This window comes from Brachyhypopomus gauderio, chromosome 1 (assembly GCF_052324685.1).
Source record: "Brachyhypopomus gauderio isolate BG-103 chromosome 1, BGAUD_0.2, whole genome shotgun sequence".
Taxonomy (NCBI): Eukaryota; Metazoa; Chordata; class Actinopteri; order Gymnotiformes; family Hypopomidae; genus Brachyhypopomus; species Brachyhypopomus gauderio.
Genome location: NC_135211.1, coordinates 21343562 through 21363653, shown reverse-complemented (window position 1 = coordinate 21363653; position 20092 = coordinate 21343562). Strand labels below are relative to the sequence as shown.

At 40.0% G+C, this 20092-nt stretch overlaps 1 protein-coding gene and 1 long non-coding RNA gene across 2 annotated transcripts; both read right to left on the bottom strand.

Annotated features, from left to right (window-relative positions):
- Positions 1 to 352: 352 nt before the first annotated feature.
- LOC143512133 (myosin heavy chain, fast skeletal muscle-like) lies at positions 353 to 13203 on the bottom strand. The gene is made up of 40 exons (XM_077002102.1): positions 13047 to 13203; positions 12728 to 12940; positions 12380 to 12523; positions 12089 to 12245; positions 11550 to 11577; positions 11353 to 11467; positions 11175 to 11267; positions 10997 to 11060; positions 9620 to 9718; positions 9424 to 9527; positions 9204 to 9342; positions 8984 to 9102; positions 8754 to 8903; positions 8490 to 8660; positions 7715 to 8021; positions 7157 to 7224; positions 6919 to 7006; positions 6729 to 6846; positions 6504 to 6627; positions 5949 to 6085; positions 5572 to 5827; positions 5259 to 5501; positions 4986 to 5162; positions 4733 to 4878; positions 4541 to 4631; positions 4064 to 4453; positions 3710 to 3836; positions 3511 to 3629; positions 3220 to 3416; positions 2928 to 3111; positions 2659 to 2824; positions 2442 to 2566; positions 2048 to 2356; positions 1753 to 1956; positions 1539 to 1664; positions 1226 to 1396; positions 1033 to 1137; positions 856 to 951; positions 585 to 716; positions 353 to 464 (listed from the first exon to the last, which is right to left on the bottom strand). Exons 2-40 carry the CDS (start codon positions 12926 to 12928, stop codon positions 450 to 452), a joined length of 5805 nt encoding a protein of 1934 aa, XP_076858217.1. The 5' UTR covers positions 12929 to 12940; positions 13047 to 13203; the 3' UTR covers positions 353 to 449.
- Positions 13204 to 18625: 5422 nt separating this feature from the next.
- On the bottom strand, positions 18626 to 19523 carry LOC143512241 (uncharacterized). The gene is made up of 3 exons (XR_013130402.1): positions 19356 to 19523; positions 19048 to 19134; positions 18626 to 18975 (listed from the first exon to the last, which is right to left on the bottom strand). It is a non-coding gene; the product is annotated as an uncharacterized LOC143512241 (long non-coding RNA).
- Positions 19524 to 20092: the final 569 nt, after the last annotated feature.

The window sequence follows — 20092 nt, the reverse complement described above, 5'->3', positions numbered from 1 at the left end:
TTAATATATGTATATAAACCTCTGAAGTTTGCCCTCTGTAGTCCGTTTATTAAATGTTCTGTGAGACACCACTGTCTCAGCTTCCTATTCCTCACTCACCATGACATTTATAATCGATGTTTTTACTGATTAGAGGTTTGTACTATGCATTCAAATCAGGCATTCACATATCTACTTTCAGCATTCAATTATACATGAACTGCTGCAGGATGTTTGTGTTTTTATATGCCACAAAAAGCTGTTTTTATGAGCATGTAAGCACTTCACCACATGTTGTAGGTGTTAGTTTCTTCATGAGTAAGTCTGCTATACAGTGTGTTTTGACCTGGTGAATAAAATGCAAACACTGTAGTAACTTTGCAGTTTTATTTCATTGCACTTGTGCATGAACATTTCACAGTACATACATGATTTTATTGCTTGGTGGGGTCCAAAATGGTCTTTGTCTCTTATTCCTCTTTGGCCTATAATGAATAAATGTATTGTTAGCACTACTTGTACTAATACTACTAGTTCAGAAGAAAAGTGGTATGTCTCTGCATGTTAATGGTAAATTGCATAACAAAATTTGTTGTTTAATTTACCTTTCCAGCATCTCTGCTCTTGGCTCTGAGCTTGTTGACCTGGGACTCAGCAATGTCAGCACGCTCCTGGGCTTCCTCCATCTCATGTTGCACCTTCCTGTACCTGGACAGGTGAGTGTTGGCCTGCTCCTCCTGGTAAAGAATCAGATATGACCCCAGTTAGAGCTGGTGATACGGTATAAAATATTGATTGATATTATCAGGGGGCAATTAAATGTAATGCTGTGCATATACTAAATGCACAGTGCATGTTGCCCAGGGGCAAACGTACAGCTTCCTCAGCCTGTCTCTTGTAGGCCTTCACTTTCAACTGTAGCTTGTCCACAAGATCCTGCAGTCTGATCACATTCTTCTTGTCCTCCTCAGTCTGCAGAGATTGGCTGTGATTTAGATTTTATTTGATTTGTACAGAAACATGTTCTGTGTATTTACTGAGTTCATGCAGTACCTGATAGGTCAGCTCCTTTACTCTCCTTTCATATTTGCGGACTCCTTTAACAGCATCACCACTACGTCTCTGCTCAGCCTCAACCTCAGTCTCCAACTCACGCACCTATGGATCATATTTCATGCATACAATTTGAATTAGTAAACAAAACTACAGAAAACATTTTTTACTAAATATAAAGAGTGTAACATACTCTAGACTCCAGTTTCTGGAGCTGCTTCTTTCCACCCTTCATGGCAAGACTCTCAGCCTCATCCAGGCGGTGCTGCAGATCTTTGACCGTGACCTCAAGGTTCTTCTTCATCCTCTCCAGATGAGCACTGGTGTCTTGCTCTTTCTTCAGCTCCTCTGCCATCATGGCAGCCTAGTGTGTGAGCCATGTCATGAGTTTTAGTTTTTATGTAGTGAGCCGCATTCATACAAAATTTGAAGGCATATATGAATCATGTAAATGGTTATAATTCATAGTTTGAGTGGGTAAAACAGTGTGGGTATTTAACACTCACATCAGTAATTGCCTTCTTGGCCTTATCCTCAGCATTTCTTGCCTCCTGGACTGTGTCATCCACCTCACCTTGGATCTGCACCAGGTCAGCTTCAAGCTTCTTTTTGGTGTTTATTAGACTGGTATTCTATTGACAGGCAAAACAAAAAAGCCATTATAACTGGTTACCAGCTACCTTCAAAGGAGCTCCAGTGTTTCAAGCTGAAATAACCAACCTGAGAGTGCAGCAGTGCCACACGCTCACTGGCATCAACCAGCTCCTGTTCAGCCACTTTGCGTCCTCTCTCTGTCTGTTCCAGCCCAGATCTCAGCTCCTCAATCTCTGCCAGCATCAGATTATTCCTGCGCTCCACCATGGCAACCTGTTCCTTCATGTCTTCTTGTCCTCTGACAGCCTCATCAAGGTGGAGTTGGGCATCCTGATGTTTAAAGGGATTAGGGCTGTAATTATGACCCAATAATGACTCAAGCTACATTCACTGGATAACCCCCCAATACAACAAGTCCTACCTTGAGCTGTCCCTGGACGTTCCTGAGCTGTTTCTGAGCCTCAGCAGCCTGGCGATTGGCATGGCTCAGCTGAATCTCCATCTCATTCAGGTCTCCCTCCATCTTCTTCTTGATTCTGAGGGCATCGTTCCTGCTCCTAACCTCAGAGTCCAGAGTGCTCTGCATGGACTCAATAACCCTCTGGCTGTTCCTCTTGATCTGTTCAATCTCCTCATCCTTCTCAGCGAGTTTCCTGTCAATCTCACCCTTAACTTGACCAAGCTCAAGCTGGACACGAAGAATCTTGGACTCTTCATGTTCGAGTGTGCCCTGAGGAATGATATTGGTTGTAGTAAGAAATGTAGGACAGACCTAATCCTGCTTTCAAATTTGGTATCATTATGTAGGCTTATACCTCTGCTTCCTCAAGAGCAGTCTGGATTTCCGATTTCTCAGTCTCCACTGTCTTCTTTGCTTTCTCCAACTCATGGATGGTCTTTCCAGTCTCCCCGATCTGTTCAGTGAGGTCAGAGATCTCCTCTGAGGGGAAAATAGAAGTTCAATTAAATGTGCTTGTTTATACACTTCTTTTGAATGTTCTTGTTATTGAAACAAGTGTTCTTGTAACATACGCTGCAGATTCTTGTTCTCTCTCTTCAGGGTCTCCAGATGGTCTAGAGCTTCCTCATATGAGTTCTTCATCTTAAAGAGCTCAGTGCTGAGAGAGCGAGCCTCTTTCTGAGCTCCTTCCAGTTCAGCCTGGCCTTCCTCATACTTCTGCTTCCACTCTGCCAAGACCTGAAATGTAGAGGGAACATCAGATATTATTTCACATTTATGCTTACCATGATAACTCATGGTTTCATATTTCATAGACCATTTTCGATGGCAGATATTTGACCTTATCAAAGTTCCTCTGTTTTTTGTCCAGGTTGCCAGCTAATGCATTGGCTCTCTCAACATCGATCATAAGGTCCTCTACTTCACCCTGTAGTCTCTGCTTGGTTTTCTCCAGAGAAGCACATTTAGAGTTCACTGCTTCAATAGATTCCTCTGCATCTTGGAGACGCTGGGCAAGTTTTTTCCTATGGAAATTTTGATGATGTTATTACATGCTTTTCTAAAAAGGTTTGATCATTAGGTCAGTTTTGCAGTCTCTGTAGTGTAGTGTACTGTTAATTTAATTCAATTACTTGGCCTCCTCAAGCTCCTCAGTACGTTGGATGGCATCGGTCTCATATTTAGATCTCCACTGAGCCACCTCACTGTTGGCCTTGGACATTCCACGCTGGAGTTCACCCTTTGCCTCCTGCTCTTCCTCAAACTGCTCTCTGAGCAGGTCACAGTCATGACGAGCTGATTGGACAGCATGAGCCAGGGCATTCTTGGCCTAGCAAATGTCAGTGTACTTGTTACTGGATTGCTGCTCAGTTGTGAAAAGAAATGTATTCCAATGGTATTTAGTAATGTAGTCCTTATAGTACCTTGACTTCCTCTTCAATTTGTCTCTTGAGCTCTTCAATCTGCTGTGTGTATGCTTGTTTTCCCCGAGTTAACTGGGAAACAAGTGCTTCCTTCTCCTCCAACTGACGGCTAAATTCACCTTTAAAAAAAATGGTAATTCTAGTTACATTTGTCAAGCAAATCAACATTTTGATCTCTTGATTTGCTTTGACTAGTTACCATTCTCAGTCTGAAGTCGTGCTCTTTGTGCACTGATGTCATTCAGTTGACGGACATTTTCATCGCCTTTAGCTTTGATTTCACTCAGCTGATCTTCAAGGGTACGACACATCTTCTCTAGATTTGCCTAGAAATATATACATGACAATAAAGTACAAACAAGTAAATTGTTATCTTCAAGTGAAGCTAAATACGTAGGTACACCAGAGGACAAAACATTTATATATGTAACATATTTTCAATATTTCACGCCCATTTGGATTTGTCATGTGGATAAAGCAGAACTTTTTGGATGAATCAGAATGTTATTTTCTAAACACAATTTTTGTTTGTCTTAATGTGAATTAAAAACACCTTTGATTTGGCAACAGCCTCCATGTTGCTGGAGAGGTCATCAATCTCCATTTTATATTCACTCTTCTCCTTCTCCAGCTTCTGTTTGACCCTTTGAAGGTTGTCGATCTGCTCTCCAAGCTCAGCAACACTGTCAGCTTGTTTCTTGCGGAGGGCAGCAGCTGTAGCTTCATGCTGCAGAGTGGACTCTTCCAGATCACGACGCAGCTTCTGGAACTCGGCCTCACGCTTCTTGTTCATCTCAATCTGAGCAGCAGTAGCACCACCAGCTTCCTCAAGCCTCTCACTGATCTCCTCAAGTTCTCTGGAGAGATCAGCTCTCTGCTTCTCAACTTTAGCACGAGCTGCACGCTCAGCCTCAATTTCTTCCTCCAGCTCCTCAATGCGAGCCTAGAGGATATGATTTTACATTTTAGAGATTTCTTTATTGCTGGATTATTTTTAATGAAATTCCATTATTTTGTATTGATGAATCACCTGGAGTTCTTTAATCTTCTTCTGAAGCTGGGCACCCATTGACTGTTCATCTTCTATCTTGCTTAATAATTGGCTTGTTTCAAAGTCCTTCCTGTTATATTATGACAGCATGTGCAATAATTAGATACTTTTATTTTAAAATATGCAAAGTGATTAGATTTGGTGCCAGTTGTAATGTGAGGTGATTTGTACTTTTTGATCTTCTCATCAGACTGCTGCTTGTCATTCTCCAGATCCATTATGGACTCCTGGGCCAGTTTCAGGTCACCCTCAAGCTTCCTCTTTGCTCTCTCAAGGTCCATGCGAAGTTTCTTCTCTTGTTCCAGTGAGCCTTCAAGCTACATTTTATGGGAACCAGCGCAATTAGGATCATCACACCTGATATTTGCTGATATATTCCAATATCATGAACATATACCACAGATTCTACTTTTTAAATTCTTACATCATCCACTTGTTGTTCAAGCTTGGTCTTAGCTTTGGTCAGAGTATTGACTTTGTCTTCCTCTGCTTGGAGATCATCAAGGGTCTGCTGGTGTGATTCTTGAAGGGCTTTCTTCTCCTTAGTGAGCTTGGCAATGCTTTCATCCTGAGAGGCCATCTCCTCAGTCAAGTTCTTGACCTGTGGAAAAGCATTTCAACACAATCTTTGTCGATGTGTAAAAGGGACAAAATACATAAGTAATCATATAATTTAAAATATGTAATATGTTCAAACCTTGTTCTCAGTGGCATGTTTCTCCTTCTCCACTTTAGCCAAGGTGAGCTCCAGATCATCAATGTCCTTCTTCAGCTCAGAACATTCATCCTCCAGTTTCCTCTTCTTGGCAGTAAGCTCGGCATTGATCTCCTCCTCATCCTCCAGTCTCTCATTTGTCTCTTTGAGTTTGCCCTCAAGCTGGATCTTGCTCTTGATCAGCCCCTCACATCTTTCTTCTGCATCATTGAGGTTCTCTGTTTCCTGTTTAATGAAATATTATAGTAATTTTTTGCAAAGTCTGCAGACATATGTACTTGTCTTATGTACTTACAGATGTCACTTGCAGTTGTAGGTCATTTTTCTCCTGCAGAAGAGAAACCATCTTCTCCTCGAGCTCTTTCTTCTTGGCCAATGCCTTTGTCAGATCCTCCTTCATCTTCTCAAAATTTTCTTTCATGCTAGCCATTTCCTTCTCGGTCTCTGCAGTCTTCAGTAGAGGCTTGATCTTGAAGTACAGCTTCATCCATGGCCAGTGTTTCACATTCATGAATGAGCGGATGTTGTATTGGATAGAATAGATGGACTCTCTAGAATTCAAATTGAACCAGTTAAGTTCCATTCGTATCTATTATGTTTTATTCATGTCAACATAAATATTAAATTTTGTGTTGTATATGATACCGCATATTCTATGTTCATTTTCTTTACCTCCTTTCCATCATCTTGACAAACTCCCTCCTCATGAGGTAGCCTCGGCACAGAGCCTGAGTCATAGTCACTAAATTAGCCAGTTTCTCATCTCGCATCTCTTCAAGGGTACCCAGCAGTCCAGCTTTGAAGAACACCTTCCAAAATAATAATAATAAATTAAATTTAAAATTAAAAGAATAAATAAAATATAATTAATAAAAGATAATTTAAAGCAAATAGCATGGTTTCAGTGCATTCACACTTAGTGAAGACTTAAATTATCTACACATTCAAAAAAAAAAATTTTTTTTATTTCTTATCTCTTTTCCTTACATTACTTTTATGTCAATTTTGAGAAGTGCTTATGGAATATGTATGAAAGGTATAAAAGAAGCATATTACAATATTACTTACAGAAAGGGAACTAAAGAAATTGAGAGCCATGTTTTAATCCACATTATGTTGCCACTACACTACACTGTTCAGTGAAACATAAAGCAGTATGTTTTTTTATGTATTGCTCTCATTCAGAGGAATAATAATAATGATGATCAAGATGATGGTTGTGATCACCTTTGTGTGTCCAAACTTGTACTGGGTGTGGTCCACATCAATGGAGCCCAAGAGTTTCTCTGAAGCTTTCTTGTTGTCAATGAACTGTCCCTCTGGGATGACACTGGCATTCAAGACTTTGTACCTGTTTATAAATCGATAGTGAAGTCTAAGTGGTAGCTTACTGTATTCATAACAATATTGAATTAATCACAGGATCTGGAATTCTGAAACTAAAGAAATTACCTTTGCTTGAAGTCAGCATAGAGGATTCTGCTGGGGAATCCCTTTCTGCAGATTCTGATACCCTCTAGCACACCATTACACCTCAGCTGGTGGATTACCAGGAAGTTCTCCATCAGACCTACAATGGCCATTGTAATATTACAATGTCTGCAGTAAAATTATAATTTATAGAAATCAGAAGAATACGGACCTGGAGTTTTGGACTCATTTGGAATCAAGCAACGCACAAAATGAGGGTGAGTGCTCTTCAAGTTGGTCATCAGCTTCCCCAAGTTCTCCTGTGGAGTTTGACATTGTCGTCCACTTATTTAAGATATAATTTGTTGCATAGATTAGTTTATGCATATTGCAGTGCTTACTGCTGGCCCAACTTTCCAAGGTGAATGTAGCCTTATGCGTTTCAGATTTTTGTGTAAAATTGTTCTTACCCTGAACAGAGCAGACACAGTCTGGAATGAACCACCCTTCTTCTTACCAGCCTTCTTAGCACCTTCAGCTGTTTGGTGAAGAGAGTTCAAATTAATTGTATTTTCTAATTAATTATGCATTTCAGACCAGAAGTATCATATTTACTACATGTCAACATGTCTTTTACAGTGGCATTTAGCATCTGCTGACAATCAGAATGATGTATTTAATATTGTTGTTTTAGGTTGGTTAGCATTAGTATCCAAATATATAATAATTTTTTTGAGTATAAACACTGATATATTTGCTTGAGAGCTCATGTTACTTTAATAAATCACAAATGTTGTGAATTTAATGATGTAAAATGCAAAAAAAATCACGAAGTATATCACCAGAAATATCTAATATCTAATTAGATGAAAATTTCTTGAATATTGGCTGACACTGACCCACAGTCCAGTAACCTGTCTGTCCACTATTACTAGAGCAGTTGAGATTACCTCAAAAGGTTAGCCTTGTGAATAACAATATGCTCTGCTCATAGCTACAAAAACACAGCAACAATGATTTAATCTTACCTTCAGCACCAGGATGGGCTGCATACAGGAAGGACAGAAGTTTGTTTGCTGCCTTTTGATAAAGCCCCACAACAGACTCATTCAGGGGGTCCTTGTTCTTGTCCAGCCAGCCAGCAATGTTGTAGTCCACAGTGCCAGCATAGTGCACCAGGGAGAAGTGGGCCTCAGCTTTGCCTTTGGCTGGTCTTGGCTTTTGGAAAGCATTGCATTTGCCAAGATGCTGGTCATACAACTTGTTCTTGAAAGATGTGTCTGAGGCCTTGGGGAACATGCACTCCTCTTCAAGGATGGAGAAGATGCCCATTGGCTGTTGGTGACAGATTTTCATATCACTTCAATAGTACTTGTATAAATGGTTGTTGACTTAACCAATGAATATGTGCATGTCCTCATATTTCAGGAACATTGTCATAGCACACACTCCTTTGTATAATCTGCAGTCATGGCCTGGTGGTTAGGGAACTGGTCTTGTGACCGGAGGGTCGTGGGTTTGATTCCCAGGCCTGAGGCCATGACTGAGGTGCCCTTGAACAAGGCACCTAACCTCAACTGCTCCCCGGGCGCCAGGCTAGAGCTGCCCACCGCTCTGGGCACGTGTGATCCACAGCCCCCTAGTAATCACTAGTGTGTGTGTGTGTTCTAACTGCACAGATGGGAGGTGGAGGACAAATTTAGATTGCGGTGTAAAATCACAATTGACAAAATATGGCACATTTACAGTTTAACAGTAAATCTGAGTCTTAGTATTGCAAGTCTTGGTCTTTTCACCCCTTACCTTTTCAATAAGCTCAATGCAGGCAGCCAGGTCCATACCAAAATCAATGAACTCCCATTCAATTCCTTCTTTCTTGTACTCCTCTTGTTCCAGCACAAACATGTGGTGGTTGAAGAACTGTTGCAGTTTCTCATTTGTAAAGTTAATGCAGAGCTGCTCCAGGGTGTTGAACTGTTTTAAAGCATGGATGTTAATATTAATGTACTTACTGTTACACTTTGAATATATTATGAAATGCTAAGTGTAAAATCGACATATATTTACATCAAAGATCTCAAATCCAGCGATGTCCAACACACCAATGAAGAACTGCCTTTGCTGCTTTGTGTCCAACATCTCATTGATTCGGATGACCATCCACAAGAACATTTTCTCATAGATAGACTTGCAAAGAGCGCTGACAGAATTATTGACCTGGAAAATTCATACATAGACTTTTGATCTGTAGCAGGTTATTTAAAAAGTATCTCAGATGTTGGCAAATATTACATTACCTGTGGTACAGTTTGGCCTTTGGTCACAAACTCATTTCCAACCTTCACTCTGGGGTAGCACAAAGCTTTCAGCATGTCAGCTGAGTTCAGGCCCAGGAGGTAGGCGATTTTATCAGCCACTGAATTGTAAAAAGTAATAGTGAGATTCATTAAATCAATTGCTTATATATGTTACTTCTAATGGAATTGAACAAATCTGGTGACGAGTTGTGATATTTACCCTCAGTGCCATCAGGCTCAGCCTGCTCCTCTCTCTGCTTCTGCTTGAACTTCATGTTCCCATGGTGCATCACAGCTCCAGTCAACTTGTAGATGCCTATTTTCTCATCAGCAGTGAAGCCCAAAATGTCAATAGAAGTCTGTGTTTGAAGAGAAGAGGAAGGACAAATGAAGATGTATTTTTTTTATTTGTCACTTAAGCTCTGTGAAGTTATACTTACATCTGTAGCAATGAACTCTTCCACGTCATTGATGCTCTTGACTGTGATTTCACCCTGGCTGATCATAGGGTAGTCATAAGGGTTGGTGGTGATGAGCAGTGCCTCTGTGTGGACGTGAAAAATTTACATTTGGATACAAGTGTTAGTGTAAATAATGCAACAAAATTGATAGCGAATAGGAATTAGTAGTTCATACCAAGCAGCTCTGGTTTGTGTCCTGTCATGAGCTGGTAGAAGATGTGGTAGCTCCTCTCAGCAGACAGCTGGAAAGTGACTCTCGACTTCTCCAGTAGATCTGTTCATATACTTGTATTCATTTTTCTTTATCAATGTGCTTCATGGAGAAACCCTATGGCTGTGTTCGAAATAGCTTACTACATACTGGATACTGCATAGTGCACTCAGTATATACTGGATAGTGCATACTGGTCCTCGTAGTATGCAGTACAGTTTCCAATATATATGACAAAAGCAAAGCATACTACGGGGTCACGTGAACATAGCGTTGCATGATGGGATGCAGTACACCATAAAGATAGCTCTGATTTCATACTGTAATATTTTGCGGAAGTAGTATGTCATCTGGGGATGTTTCGCATCTTCTTCTTCTTCTTTTGGCAGTTCTCGTTTATGGTTCGCCACAGCAGATCAAACTCCTCCATCTGGCCCTGTCCTGAGTGTCCTCCACTGACACACCAGCCACTCTCATATCCTCTACCACTGCATCCATAAACCTCCTCTTAGGACTACCTCTCCTCCTCTTGCCTGGAAGTTCCATCCTCAAGACCCTCCTACCAATATACCCCTCCTCCCTTCTCTGTACATGTCCAAACCATCTCAATCTCGCTTCTCTAACTTTATCTCCAAAACATGCTACATGTGCTGATCCTCTAATAAACTTGTTTCTGATCCTATCCTTCCTCGTCACTCCAAATGAGAATCTCAACATCTTCATCTCAGACACCTCCATCTCCCTCACCTGTCTCTTTGTCAGTGCCACTGTCTCCAGTCCATACAACATGGCAGGTCTCACTACTGCCCTATAGATCATTCCTTTGATTCTAGACGACACCCTTCTATCACAGATCACCCCAGACACTTTATGCCATCCACCCCACCCTGCCTGCACTCTCTTTCACTTCCTCTATTACTCTGTACCCTCGACCCTAAGTAGGTAAACTCATCCACCTTCACCAAATCAACTCCTTGTAACTGGACCTGTCCACCGTCTGCCCCATGCCCGGCGCCACGGGGCCGCCCCGCCCCCTTAATAATAAGACCCAGGGTTGTCAACTCTCACACACACACACGAGTTACTAGTTCGCTGTGGGGCCAATCACTGGCGATCAATCGATCGCAAGGGCCCCCCCCGGTATATGTCCTGGCGCCGGCCCTGGTTTGCCCTCTCATCCACACACATGTACTCCTGCTCACTACTTTCATTCCCCTGCTTTCCAAAGCATATCTCCATCTGATATCCAATCATCCAATGATCCAATGTATGTTTATTTCTTGCCACTTCATACATGACATAACGGTATAAAAGGATGCACTCATTATGACTGAAACTTACATGTTTCAATATCAGCTGATGCCAGCTTTCCAGTTTGTCCAAAATGAATTCTGATGAATTTACCCTGCAAATTCAAAAAAATGTTTTGTAGTTGTCTGTATATATTTTTAATGCTGCCTCTTTTTTTGTTTTTAATTACACTCCATTAGAATTTTGGACACTGGTGTAATGTACTTACAAAACGAGAGGAGTTGTCATTTCTCACAGTTTTGGCATTACCATAAGCTTCCAGCAGGGGGTTGGCTGCTACAATTTGGTCCTCCAGCGACCCCTAGAAACACAGGAATCTATAAAAGGCCTCTGAGCAGGACTTTATTCTTCGTACATACTTAATTCTTCAATACCAGGTCAGTTACCTGCATTTTGCCAGGAACAGGCTCTGCCTTCTTCGCTCCACTAGTCATGCCAACCATCGCAAAGTACTGGATGACACGTTTGGTGTTCACAGTCTTTCCTGCACCGGATTCTCCACTGGAGATAGAATCAGTCTATCATTTAGAATTCTATACAAAAAAGTCTATACTTTTCAACTTTATAGTGAGTCAACACTTACGTAATCAGGACAGACTGGTTTTCACGATCTGTAGAAATAATGAGCATTTCTTAGTTGTGTTATTGCATTCAGTTTTACATTTAATACATATAACCTTTTATTCACTCTTTGCGAAACAGATATTAACCAAACTTTTGCTCATGTACTTTATGTTCATGTTTATATCAGAAACAATGTTAAAATTGCAAATAAACCTAAATGCTGTTCTTCTACAAAGGTACTGAACCATATCCTAGCAGTCATTATGAACTGATTACCAGTTACTTAAGTTATCAATTTTGTCAGTTGTCCAATCGGAATTGTCCTCTGTATTTAACCCATCTGTGCAGTGAGAACACATCCAGAGTGGTGGGCAGCTGTTAACTAGTTAGGGTTAAATGCCTTTTCTCAAGTCATAGCCTAGTTAGGAATCGACCCTACGATCTTCTGATGACAAGGTTCGCTCCCCTACCACTAGACCATGGCTGCCCCTCATGCAATGTAATTCCTTAAGTAATGTAAATCTTTAACAAAAAAATTGTTATTGAACAGTGTCATACCAGTGAGCATGAACTGATAGCCGTTATCAGAGATGGAGAAGATGTGGGGTGGGGCTTCAATTCTCTTTTTGCCTCTGTATCCAGCCACAACAACTGCATCATATACTGGGAGCCACTTGTAGGGGTTCACAGTGACGCAGAACAACCCTGAGTAGGTCTACAGGAGAGTCCAGAGAAATGGTCCTACTGTCATGACAATATACTCTTTCACGTTCATTCTCCATAATCTTGTCACAATAATATACTCTTTAATATTTATTTGCAAAAGCTATGATCCTTTGTTAAGCTTACATAGATCATCCATGCTGCGTAGCGCTCTTTGAGGTTAAACAGCACAGCAGGTTCGTTGAGGTGGGTCATCATGGCCATGTCCTCCATTTTGTCATATTTGGGAGGGTTCATGGGAAAGACTTCATCCTCCTTCACTGTGAGCTTCTGGGAAAGGATAACATTAAAGGTCTGCATAACAGTAGCTTCTTCTGAAATTACTAGCTCTGTTGTCCCTGTATGAGTTTCTGCACTTGACTGCACATTTTTTTTATATATTAATTAAACACATCTTTATACAACTCAGCAATTACATTAACAAGCCAAGATGCATCTAGAACTACTCATGCCATCAGTTTTCTTTCCACTTACTTGGCCACACAGCGTTTCAACAGTGGCTTTGCCTCCCTCTTTACTCTTTAGTGTACCCTTGAGGTACATCTCCTTGGGCTCACACACAAACACTGCTGTTTTGGCATCAAAAGGTTTGTTCTGGGACTCAATCCTCTCCTTCTCTGGCTTGCGGAGGTAAATGGCCGCCGGCCCAAAACACTCCATCTCTGCATCCCCCATGGTGGTGTTTTCCTGTGGAGTCAAATTGTGCACTTGTCATTCATAATATGTTACATTTTAAATATTTCACATAGCATCTATGATTTTCATGCACAAAAGTTTATTTGTAACATTTTACCTAGAGACAGTGGCAGGCAGAAATAGGCTGGTAGTTCGTGGGCACTGAAAAATAAGCAAAGGACCAATTATAGCATCAGTATGAAATTTGAATCAAATTAACCTTATTCAAGAATTCTATAAATCATCAATTGTTAATCAGCAACTAGAACACCAAAACACTCTCACCTTGCAGGGTGTCTGGGGTAGTCTTAGTGCTTGGGGAAGCTCTTATATAGTACTATTACTGTTCACTCAGCAGAAGTATCAAGCTATATTTGGTCTTGGATTCTGACTTAATGTGTTTCCTCCAGTCATTTATGAGGCGCTCATGCCACATAACACCATTTAATGCTTTAATGGGTGTTCTGTAGATAGGGCTCTGTCCTTCAGATTTCTCAAATACTCATGGTTATCAGTCATGTTGCTGTTTTATTTAGAAAGATTTCTAGAACAACATTCACCCTTGTGAAATTTGTGATAGTTTCTGATATAATTTCAGTGTCACCAGAAGTAAGTTTTAAAGTTTGTTCATTTGACATTCTCAACAATCATCAGGTTTTTTTGTCTCATCCTATGCCCAAAACATTCTTCACTGTAACCAGCAGTTACTCCCTTCAGTTCTCCCATATGGGATATCCATGTCTACATAATATGAATAGGATCTTGGATTACTATTCAAGTTTATGAATATACACATAAAAAAGGAAAGCACTGACTAACCCAGAAAGCATACTGAGATCTCCAATTTAGCCAACTGCTTACTCAAGCAGAGTATCAAGTGGAAAATAAACTAATGATGTATTGCTTATACAAGATTATAAAATACCCTTGGCAGATGAGTACTAGGCAATTAAAGTTCAGATGACACTGCTTGGGATGCACTGATTTCATAAACTGAATTCTGAAATAGAATATCTTAGCATAATCTTCTTATTAGGAATTAGTGCAAATATAGATGGCAATTCCCATGTTGTCAGAGGTCAGGAATTTTAGCCTTCTGACTTCTGACAGCAGTATAAAAGAGTTTAGCCAAATCCCCAAAGAGTTTTCCAGATGCAGGAAAAGAGCAGTCTGAGAAGTAAGTCACTTGCCTTGTATATTATTTTGCATGCCTTATACTCCAGTCACATTTAGTTACACTCCCATTTGTTAACTTTGACTTTAACAAATTTGTGGGGAAAAGCTTGCAAATTTTAAGACATTCCTTTAAAAAAATCTGTACCACTAGTTTATAGGAATACATTGCTTTATGAAATAATGATCAATTTATCTTTTTTGTTTAACTTTATAAACTTCAAATGTACACACAGTATTGAAACACGTTTTTGTGTTTGTGATGTTTAGTGACATGTGAGTGTGTTCTTATCACCCAAGGTGTCGCTCTAGGCTACAAATGGTGGTCACAAATGCCTGAAACAGTGTTGCAGCATTTTGGGCAAACGAGTGCATAATAATTTGCCTAATTTATTTTTAGAGCCCTCCACCATTACTTTTTAGATGGTTATTTAATTCATGGTGTGTTCAAATCCTGTCAGTAACAATCAGTGTTGTTGGACACTATAACTCCTGCATAGGCATGATAGTTGAATGAACTGGAAGTTCAAATTAAATCTGCATGCCAAATGGGGCCTGCCACATTATTGTAGGTGGCCCGTGACAGCTTAAAAAGCCTAATTGTACAAAAAAAAAAAAAAAAGTGCAGTGACCAAAAACTACATTTTTCACAATTATGTACCTGTGAAGTGACAGCATCTCGATACTGCAGTGTTTCCACATTTTTACCAATAAGTGTAATACAAATACAAATAATGATCCCAAAATTTCCAGGAAGAGAAAAATAGATCCAGATGGAAAGGTGTTTCAAGAAAGATGGGAAAGCGAATACATGTTTGTGGCTCATGGATAAAAAACAGTAGCCTAGTCTTTTGTGTTATGAAGCGGTGGTGGTTGTCAAAGAGTACAATCTACATCGGCATTTTTAGGCCAAACATGGAGCTAAGTAGGCTATGCCAAAATTAGGCATCAAGAAAAACAACTAATTGCCAAAGAGTTAAAAGGCAAACTGCAATCGCAACATAATGTGTTTGCGAAAGCCACAACCACAAACAATGCAGCAGTAAAAGCTAGCTTTTGTTGTGGCTGAAGAAATTGCCCACCCTTTTTCAGAGGGAGCATTTTTGAAACACAATTGCTATTTTCACAGTTTTTTGATATTTCAAGTTTTGAACAAAGTATATGTGTAATGCTGAGGTGCCGTGAGAAGGATGAGGCACGAGTCCAGACTCGAACACAAAAACATCACTTTTATTCTCTACAAAATAAGCGCAGACAGCGCACGTGGAACAGTTACACATAACTACGTTTAGGACTCTAACAAAGACGAGCACGGGACACTGCGAGAACACACATTAAATAGAAAAACCACATAAGTCCCGAGTGATGATGAGACAAGCCCATACCTGTCAAGTTTTGTATTTAAAAATACGGGACATTTCCCATATATGACGCCATCGCCTAATTTGCATAATTGGTTATTTGCATATAGCTGCAATCGAGGCTGTAGGAGAGACGAAAACATCTTTGGAGTGGCAAAAAGTGAAGAAAAAAACACCCCAAATATGTTTTAAACTACAAGTGAATAAAAAAAGAAAAATTTTCTAGTGGTATTTCTAGCTACAAATGGGGACATCTCCTGGGCATATTTCTGTCCCTTTAACTCGCGTTTGTGCTTGGCAGATTGTTCGTGCTGACGGACATCGTTCCTTCCCCCATGAGAGACACTAAAATCACAGCTACATATTTTACAAAATGAGTAGCTATGCCCCTTCATGCTCCTCTTTAGGAAAGTAAATTCCCTGTCCTATTCGTCAAGGTACTTGCACGTACACTTAGCTTTTTTGGCAGGACTGCCTTCTCTCGTTAAATCCATCTCTGATTTGTTGTTCCAGGTTTGCTCCCACTGTCGACACTAAACCCGCGAGTTTTCAATTTTATCTTTGATGTTATTTTTCTTTATTCAATTGGATAGTTTGATCGTTGATTGATGGAGTAATATAGGTTTCATAACCTAACAAAATAAAAGGATTTATTTTATAATGGAGCAACAAGCAAACATATTTTTTACATCTATGTAAATAGGCCTATATGTAATATTTATAACTTGAATAAGTAATAAATTCTGAGTTATTTAAACATTAAGGAGTAGTTACATTTTTAAGTTACATATGGCCCTGTGTGGGCAACAATTATGCTGATGTGGCTCGTGGTGAAAATGAGTTTGACACCCCTGGTGTAGATTATCACAGGTTAGCTGTGCAATGTCCATGCATGTTGGTTCATTTCCATTTGATATTCCCTTTTTTAACTTGTTTAAATTTGTTTGGTCATAAAAACTTGTAAGGCAAGCATACATGGCAGCCAAACCCTGACAAAGGATGGATACAAGACAGGGCCTTAAATACATACACTAACAAGGATGATAACAAACAACAGGTGTGACACAGAACTGGGGGGTATTCCACGAAGCGAGCTAACTCAGTAAGCCAGGCTTTTTAAGACAAGCCTGGCTCATTTAGCTGCAGTTCTATCCATTAAATTGCTGTGGATGTAGCATATCATATCATATCTTTATACATTTAATTGAGTACTGTAATTATTAGTTTGGAATGATTGCAGGTTATTATTATCAAAATTTAATAATTATATTTCCAAATGCAATTTATATTTCGATCTTAAGAGTACATATTCATTGTTAATCAGTGAGGTTTCTGCACATTTTAATGTATTGGTTTAATCTTCACAAATTCAGGCCGGTGTAAAATGGAATACAGTGTCTAATCGCAGTTATGGTGCAGAAACATACATTAGCATAAACTCTAATTTAGGTGAGTAATTTAGGTGAAGATACTTTTAGGTATATATTTATCCCCATACTTCCTCTTTTGTGTTCAAATTACAAGCAAATCATATCACTCTGCAATTTACATATGTTCAGTATAAATAATGTAAATGTGTGGTTATGGTGCAAAAAGGAAATGGACACAGACAACTACCTTACCAAGATTTGCATACAGGTGATACAAATAATCCAAAATATAAAAAGAGCAGCTAACAGTGAAGGCTGAAGGCTGATTGACCATGGCATGCCCATTTGTAGAAAATCCAGTAGATGAGGGAGCGTGTATAGTGCGCAGAGCATTCATGCTACCAGCTCCAAGGTCATTCCAGGACAGGACAGATCCACTGGGCTTTCCAGATGACTACTTATTTGAGCACTACAGGTTCAGAAGACACAGTATTATATATCTTTGTAAATTACTGGGGCCATATATTGAGAAGACCACTAGATGTAGTAAAGCTCTTACCAAACCCCAAACGGTCTGTATCACTTTGCGCTTCTTTGCCAGTCGTGCATTTCTGTACAGCATTGGGGATGCAGAACATCTTAGTAAGGCAACGGTCTGCCGCGAAATTCGAAAGGTTTACCTTGCGCTTAAGCGTTTCCTTAATATATTCATCAAATTCCCTAGTCACAGAGGCATCCTTCCCATCCTTATTCAGAACAGCTGGTATGTATTCATGAGAAGTAGTGTTGATTTGATCAGTAACTTGGAGTTAAATGTATATAACTTTAACAGACGCTCTTATCCAGAGCACTTACCGAAGTGCTTTGTATTCATCTTAATCAACTATTTCATGCTAAAATTCGAAACGCATTGAATTCTCTAGGATTTCCAAATGTCATTGGTGCTATAGACTGTACTCACATCTGGATAAAGGCTCCATCCGTACCCACGGAGGCAGACTATGTGAACCAAAAAATTTTTTCACAGCATCAATGTACAGGTACATGCAAGTTTTGCCTACCAAACAGAAAATGTAAAGCATGTCAGTTCATGGGTTTGAACAACTTTCACCCTTTGTCACTTTTGCCATTGTTCTAAATGGTTTGCACCAGCCAATTTCTATTCTCCAACATTGAGGCAAAATGGCCCGGCTCGGTGCATGATTCCAGGATATTTCGTGCCTCCTCACTGGCACAGAGGTTTGCCCAAGGTAAGAACACTCCAACCACACAAAATAGTGCAGATTTGGCCTCAGTGTTTAACTCTTCTCCTTATAATCGTAGGTGCTTTTCCTGGCTTACTGCTTGGGGATAGGTGTTACCCCTGCCAACCTTTTCTCCTTACCCCATATGCAGACCCTACAACAGATGCCGAGAGGAGGTTCAATCGCGCACATTCAAAGACAAGGGCATGCATTGAGATGGCATTTGGACAGTTAAAGAGCAGATTTAACTGCTTGCGCCATCTCAGTCACCCCTGAGAGAGCCTGTGATATTGTAGCACCCTGTGCAGTTTTGCACAATGTGGCAATACTGCAAAAAGAAGAAATGCCAAGAGTGCAGTTGGAGCAATGGGAAGACAACATTTTAATTGCAGACCACATGGATAGTAGAGCTGTGAGGGACATGTATGCAAACACTTACTTTGGTTAAGGGAATATTTTGTTTGCATTTGTTCATTAACTCTATTAACATAAAACAAGATGCCTTTTTTTTGGAAAGAGAAATTTATTAATTGTCTTGCTGAGCCTGTGGACAGAAGAAACTTTGATTTACTTATCTTGCAAAAAGAAGCATATTAAAGTGAGACCTTTTTGCAAATACTCACATTTTTCTCCATTTTCTTTATTTCAAGCTCCAACTTCCGTATTTTTAGTTTTTTGTATTGCAGATCTGCTTTTTTACATTCTCTATCTTGGAGCAAGTACCTTTTTTAGATCTCAGTAATCATGGATTCCTTTAAGACTGAAGTATAGTCAAGACTGAGAAGTATTTATTCATGTTGAACTGCATAACTACTACTCACGTGTTCTCTTGCAGAGGTGTGAGCTCTGGACATGGAGGCCTGAGGGTCTGAGGGAAGAACTCTCTGTTCTTCCATTTCCTTTAAACACAACACAAATCATGAGATCACACAGCACATTAACAGACAGATACATAGACACACACGACTTACAGAACAGGCAGACACTGTGTCCTTTCTGAACAGACAGAAACTGTCCTCATCCTCCTGTACCATCCTGGATGGTCCGGCAATCTCCCCCTGCAAACAACAAATTAAGACACATAAATGTTAACGATCCTCAGGGTTCAGTCATAAGAAATAGGCTGGTTTATGGTACGCACATCATTGTCAAATACAGAAGGGTCCAAAAGAGTCAGCACACCCCCCACCACTAAAATTTTAATCATCAAGTATACAATAATACTATGATGTAGCCTGTAAGAACAAAAATGTAAAATCTGAGAAACAACTGACCCTACCTTTAACATAAGGCTGTGTATCATGAGGACAGACAGGATCAGATGATGTTCCTCCTTCGATTCCCACAATGATGGGGCGTCTGCTGTTTTGCTCTAAAGCAAGGTCTTCTGCAGGAGTGAGGGCTGCTACAGGAGGCCCACCACCAGTAGCAGCAGCAGTTTTCTTTCTGGTTGCTAAAATATTTTATACAGTTATTTAATATGGTGTTTTACCTATTCCTGCACATTGGACTAATCAACTGTACTAGCCATTCTGGAGTATATTTTTATATTTCCCTTGACCTGCTGCCACGTTCTCTTAACCCTGCTCATTTTACTTCTAAATCAGGAAATTAATAACATTATTAATTTACTATAACACTTTTTAAATGCCAATGAATGGATTCAATTATATGGTCACGCATTTAATCTGTCTGCAATATTATGCCATTCTCTGGCTTTATTAATACAGGACGTGTTGCCTTTCTTCATAATAACGTCTTTATATTCCTCAAAAAGACGTATGAGTAGCTCCTGTTGAGCAGAAGAAAAAAAGCTGCTCGTTCTTTCAGCTCTTTCGACATTTTCTTGCCTTTTCGAATATCGATTAGTAAGGCTGTGTAAATACTGTGTGCACGCGCATGATCGCCGATTACAAAAGCCTGGCTTGAATTAGCGGGAACAGGTTGCGTCTGAATTTCGTTAGTGGAACGGAACTAGGCGGAAGTTAATTGTTTGGCTAACTCAAGCGAGGCTCA

What these genes read in the sequence shown, in the direction of transcription:
- LOC143512133 (XM_077002102.1), bottom strand. Translation starts at nt 12,928, where the DNA reads ATGGGGGATGCAGAGATGGAGTGTTTTGGGCCGGCGGCCATTTACCTC. An exon ending in TTGAACAACAAGTGGATGAT is followed by an intron (nt 4,879 to 4,985) that starts GTAAGAATTTAA and finishes CATAAAATGTAG; the next exon opens with CTTGAAGGCTCACTGGAACA. An exon ending in CCAAGAAGGCAATTACTGAT is followed by an intron (nt 1,397 to 1,538) that starts GTGAGTGTTAAA and finishes CTCACACACTAG; the next exon opens with GCTGCCATGATGGCAGAGGA.